The 6,000-nt window shown below is 63.2% G+C and overlaps 1 protein-coding gene across 1 annotated transcript in view; it reads right to left on the reverse strand.

The window, feature by feature from the left end:
- The window catches only part of ZC3H3 (zinc finger CCCH-type containing 3), an 87,672-nt gene extending 83,496 nt beyond the window's left edge, over positions 1-4,176 (reverse strand). The window contains exons 1-3 of the mRNA XM_039254121.1: positions 4,089-4,176; positions 1,403-2,720; positions 148-344 (exon numbers count right to left, since the gene is read on the reverse strand). Coding sequence (XP_039110052.1) covers positions 148-344; positions 1,403-2,720; positions 4,089-4,176 — 1,603 coding nt within the window. The remainder of the gene's footprint in view (positions 1-147; positions 345-1,402; positions 2,721-4,088) is intronic.
- Positions 4,177-6,000: the final 1,824 nt, after the last annotated feature.

The raw sequence follows: 6,000 nt of genomic DNA on the forward strand, positions 1-6,000 counted from the left end.
GTCCATCCGAACTCTGGCCCAAGCCACCCACCGCGCCCCAGGCCGAGCCTCCTCAGGACAGGGAAGGTGGCCGCCGCAGACCACAGAGAGGCAGGGCTCACAGCCCGGGCTCGGCGCACTCCTCGGAGCCCCTCCTCCCGGGCGTACCTTCCTTGGTGGGGAGGTGGGCCCGGCCAGGAGGCGTGCAGCACAGCCGGTGCCTGGTGACCTGTGTCAGGCCCTTGTTGGGGGTCTTCTTCAGGACGGGACTGCCTTTCCCCCGGAGGGCCTGCCTCCGCCGCAGGCTCAACTGGCTCTTGGCAGCGGCGGCAGGCAGGGGTGGGTTCTTCTTGTCACCAGGGAGGCTGCAGAGACAAAAGAGCAGGCAGCTCCCAATGGGCTCCCCCAGCGGAGAGGCTCTCCCCATCCACCCCTGCCCACCCAGACTCCAGCACCGGGGAATCACCCCGGGGAGGCAGTCCGCCCCGGGCGGGGGAGGGGGGGGCCGCCAGCCTGCCCAGCTCATCAGCAGTGGCTGCCTGACGGCCTCTACCCTGCCCCTGCCCTCCTCTTCCCCTTCAAAGCCCAGAGCCGAGGCAGAGGGAGAGCAGCCCCCAACCCTTGACCCCTACCCGGTGTATCTGCACCGGGGCCCCTGCGCCTCCCTCGGCCAGATGAACTCCCCAATGGGGCTGGGGCGGCGCTAAGGAGCCATGGCAGAGGGGAGCTGCCACCAGTCTCCCCAGCCACCTCTTCAGGATGGGCTACTGCTCACGCTCCCCTGTCCACACCAGCTCAAACAGGGGGCGGCCACTGTGCTGAAAAGGCAGGAGAGCCCACATAACTTGGCACGTGTCTGGGAGAGCAGGGCCAAGGACCAAGGTCAGACAGCAGGAAGGACCCCCAAGGGGATCAGTGAGAATGATTCTGCCCTTGCAGTTAACAGCTGGCGTGACGAAGCCCGACGCCAAACCCAGCCCTAAGCCACGATGTCATTTTTTAGCCTCTTCACAATCCTTGAGCGTGGAGGGCCAGGAAAATGACACGTGTTCAGTGAGACAGTGACTCACCTGGTCACTTGGCTGCCGAGGGGGCAGACCTCTCCCCGATGCTCCCTGGGTTTGCGCACCCAAAGCCTGGCCTGGGTACCAAGCATCATCCACAAACCCTGTGGGCCCAGAAAAGCTGCCCCAGCAGCCTCTGGTCTCTCACCAACAGGAACCGGGGAGGGGAGCCCCTGTTACCCCAGGAACCCTGGCCTCATTCGCACTGGGCACCTCAGCACCGCCACTTATACCTCATTTCCTCCGCTCTGCAGGTGGGCCCTCCCACGCGCTCTGCACACCCAACGGGAAGCCGCCAGGCCCAGGCCGGCCCCCTGCCTGCGCAGACAGGACCCTGGGGCGCTGCCAGGAGCACCCACCTAGCACCTCCTCGCCTCCTGACAATCTTGGTGCGGCTCTTCACTTTGTACGCCGAGAGTGGGGTCTCGCTGAAAAGGGGCTTCGAGCCACCGGGTCCCACTCCTGGCCTGTCCCCTGCGGGGGACCTAGACGGGACTGGAGAGAGATGGGAGGCCTGGTCCTCGCTGCCAGCTGCAGGCTGCCAACGAAAGGAGGAGGAGGAGGAGGCCGAGGGGCTGGACGCCTTCCACTTGTACTTGCTGGGGCAGGGCCCGAGCTCCGAGGACGCGGCCGACCTCCTGGGCCTGGCTTCCGGAGCGGCCCTGAGCTGCGGCTTCTCCGCCTGTTCTGCCGTGCCAGAGGGGGCCTTGCACGCGGCCTCCGCGGCTGCTCTGGGACTGAGGGCCCTGCGAGCGGCCCGCGGGCTCCTTGCTGAAGCAGCCACCCACTTGTAGTTGTTCTTCCGGAACTTGCTGGTCCGACAGGACATGAGCAGGGAGGCCTCCCGGGCCTGCCTGGGTCCAGAAGCTGGTCTGGCTGGGCCTGCCACCAAGCCCGAGGACGCGGGCTGATCTGGGTGGCCAGCGTTCACTCTCCCGTCTCCAAGGAGCTGGGCGGCACCACTGGCCACGGAGTGTGAGCCCGCCTTCCGGCCCAGAGCCGCGCCACTGCGCTGGGCCAGGCTAGAGGACAGGAAGCGCGCCTTGACCGCAACTGCGCTCTCGCTGACAGTCCGCCGGGGCTCTGAGGGGCTGTCACTCATGCTGCTCACAGACTTCACCACGCGAGGCTTGCCAGGCTCCTTCTGGCAGACCAGAAGGGGGTCCTCTGTATCGCAGCTTCCCTTGGCTCTTCCTGGCCTTGAGGGCTGCCGGTGTCCACCAGGGGGCTCGCCCTCACCCTCCTGGGGCCTGCGGTTACTCCAGGGGGGGTCCTCATATTCTTCCAAGGAACCCCGGGAGACCCCTGTGGTGCTGGCTGAGCCCGGTTTTGATGGTGGCTTGATTTTGATGACCATGTTCTGATCCGAACTCAGCTGGACCTGCCTCTCCAGGACACACTGCGGGGGCTCAGGACCCTGACTGCCCCCAGCCCTGAGAGGTGGCTGCGCAGCACCGTCACCGGGCGGCTCTGAGGCTCCGGGGGGGCGATTCACAAGGGAGTATTTCTTGCGCCATGCAGGCCCGCGGCTCAGGGAGAAGCCCCTCCGGCCGGGCCGGGGGCAGCTGGTGCTGAAGGCCCGGCTGCTGCCGTAGGCCGGTGGCTGCCAGCAGGGAGCAGCTGACGTGCCCGGGGCAGGGGCATTGCCATGGAGGTTTTTGTAGTCGTCAATCAGACCTGAGGAGGCAGAATCGCAGGTCCAATTAACCAGAGGCTGACAGTAAATCAGCCCACAGTCCAGCCCCAGGGAGGCGCATCGGCTGACAAGACACCGCACAGACACCCCCCCCCCCCCCCGTGAGCCCCGCCCTGGGGCCCCAGGACGGTTCAGCCCGAACTCCCTCGGCCCGTCCTTTCCCTGAGCCCCCCATCCGCCTGTTTAGTCCTAGCTCCAGCTGCTCATACGGAAAACGCACTCCCGGGGCCTCGTGCGCCCGGCTCGTCAGGGGTGTTACGCAGGGTCCACACGCTCTGAGGCAAAGCGTGACGCGATATGAAGAGACCAGCAAGGCCCCACGCTCTAACACCCCAACGAGGGGTCCAGTCAGCCACAGAGGCCCTCTGGCCTGCCCGCGGCCAGAAAGGGGGCAGGAGTGCTCCTGACTAAGCCCCCTGCCTGGCACACAGGACAGTGAGTGTAAGACAAGCGACGCTCCTGAGCGCTCCACAGGTGACCGGAATGTCACGCCATCCCCCTCTACGAGGAGAAGAAGCCTGATGGTCTGGAGCCCCAGCAGTGGATAGTGGTCCCGGGGGCAGGAGGCCTAGAGGCCTCAGCTGGAGCACCCCAAGGGGTTACGCCTCAACCAACAACCCAGCAGCTAGCCCCTCCATCACAACACTTCCCCACCGCGAGTCCTGTCCCCAGGCCCAGAGAAAGCCATGTCCAGACGTGGGGACACCCAGGTCAGGTGTGACAGAAGCCCCTGGCAGGCTGGACCAGCCCGCTTGGACTCTCCCACACACACACTTTCCAAGTCCTGAAGTCTTCTTTTTATGGGAGTAACTTTAAATGGGGAGATTTTTTCAGTACAAAAATTTCAACTTGGGTGTAAAAACTGAAAAGATGGGCAACAGGGCTGGCGAGTGGGGGCCTAGAGCATCAAGGAGACTGTGGCTGTATAGAAGGAAGGAGCCAAAACGAGGCGTCCGGGGGCTCTGCCGCGCGGCACCTGGACAAGCCCTCCACCCCACGGGCACCCGGAGCGAGAGGGCGCCGAGGAAGTGCCCGCCCGTGGGGGTTGGGGGAGACGCCTCCCGCCGGTTACTAAGCGACGGCCCCGCCGCCACCCGCCGCAGCGCTTGACGGACCCGCAGTACCCGTCTGGAGAAACGGGCAAGGGGCTGACCCCAGCCGGCCGGGATGCCCTCCCGGGTTCCCCACCGCCTCCCCGACCCTACCCACGTCCCCACCCGACACGACCTGGCCGTCGAGACCGCGGGCGCAGAGCGACCGCCTCCGGGGAGGCGGGCAGTGGGCCGCCGTGAGGTAAGGAAGAGTAAAGAAAGGGACGCGCGACCCGGGCCCGACCCGACCCGACCCACCCTGCAGGAGACGGATCTGTCGCCGTAATTGCTCCTTTTCCTCCATCTCCGGAGTCCGCGACGCCCGGCCAGGCCCCCGAGACGTCATCGCCGCGCGCCTGTTTCCCTGCGGGCGGGGCGGGGCCCGCGTAGGCTCCGAGACTGCGCACTGCAGCTAGGCCAGGGCGTTGGCCGGGCTGCGAGGAACGCGCCGTCGTCCTAGCAACGCCGGCGGAAAGGCGGGGTCACGCACGCGCAGAGCAAGGGGCGGGGCGACGTCAGTAAGGCGCGTGGGCGAGTGGCGCAGGCGCGTCGGGACCGGAGCCGGCCGGAAGTGGCCGGTGTCAGACCTAGGGCGGCCGCAGCGGCGGGCTCTCGTCCCCTGCGGGGCCGGGTGAGGAGCCGAAGTCCGGACCCCTCTTCGGCCGCAGCGCAGCGCCTTCTCCGCGTGGGACGAGGCTGCGGAGGGACCTGGAGGCTCGAGCGCCCAAGAGGCTCTCGGTTAACGCTGCGGGCGGGCCAAGGCCGGAGGGAGACGAGCCCGTGGGTGGGGAAGCTCTGAAAACGTGGAGGACTTCGGCTTCTCAGCGGGGACAAGTGCAAAACGCGTCCAAACGCTGTTCGCTGCAGGGGGGTGCAAAGGGGTGCAGCTGCTGGGGAGAGCAACCTGGACGTCCCTCAAAAAGGCCAACTTTTGGGGCACCCGGGTGGCTTAGTCGGTTAAGCGTCAGACTTTCGCTAAGGTCAAGATCTCGCGGTTCGTGGGTTCGAGCCCCGCGTCGGGCTCTGTGCTGACTGCCAGCTCAGAGCCTGGAGCCCGTTTCAGTCTGTGACTCCCTCTCTCTCTGACCCTCCCCTGCTCACGCTGTCTCTCTCTCTCTCTCTCTCTCCTAGAAATAAATAAAAATATTAAAAAAAAAAAAAAGGCCAACTTTTGTTGCCCGTCAGAGCCGGCAGTCCCACCCTGCGTGCCGACGGGGTGGACGCGAGCACCCACACGCCGCTCCGCGAAGCGCTGTTTGCAGCGGGCAGCGTGGGGATGAACCTGGGGACGAACGGAGGGACAGCGTGGTCTGTCCTCACCGTGGACTGTGATCCGGCCTCGGAGAGGGATGTGCCACCCACTGATCCGTGCTAGACACGGCCCACCTCCAAAACGCTTTGCTAAGTAAAATAAACCGGTCACAAAGGGTCAACTATCGTTATGACTCCACTTATGTGAAGTATGTAGACTAGGCAAGTTTTTAGAGACAGAAAGTAGGTTAGAGGCGACCAAGGGCCGTGGGAAGGAAGAACGGAGAGTCAAAACTCTGGGCACAGGGTTTCTGTTGGGAATGATGAAAAAGTTTTGGAAAGAACTGATGGCTGCACAATACTGTGAGTGTACTTGATGCCACTGAATTGGACAGTTAGAAATAGTTGCGACGGCTTGTATAGTTTTTTTATACCACGATGAAATGGACAGAATGTATTTGCCAACGGCCTGCACAATAGCAAGTGTTACAGGAAGGTCTTCGGGCTGAAAGGAAATGATACGACCTGGAAACGTCTATGTGAAGAAAGAGGACAGGAAATGGAAGATTTATTAGTAAATTGTAATTCTCACTTCTTATTTCCTTTAAAAGAAGTAGTTGGAGGGGCACCTGGGTGGCTCAGTTGGTTAAGCATCTGGCCTCGGTTGGATCATGATCTCCTGGTTCGTGGATTCAAGCCCTGCGTCCAGCACTATGCGGATAGCCTCGAACCTGGAGCCTGCTCCGGATTCTTCATCTCACTCTCCCTGTGCCCCTCCCCTGCTCGCACTCTGTGTCTCAAAAATAAACATTAAAAAAAGTATTAAAAGAAGTTATGATAAAAATATGAATAATAATAAATAACGTGTCTCGGGTGCTCCCTGGTGCTCACAACTGAAATCGCAGTGAGTGCGGGGAGG

Source organism: Hyaena hyaena, unplaced genomic scaffold (assembly GCF_003009895.1).
Source record: "Hyaena hyaena isolate Hyena2069 unplaced genomic scaffold, ASM300989v1 scaffold_474, whole genome shotgun sequence".
Lineage (NCBI taxonomy): Eukaryota > Metazoa > Chordata > Mammalia > Carnivora > Hyaenidae > Hyaena > Hyaena hyaena.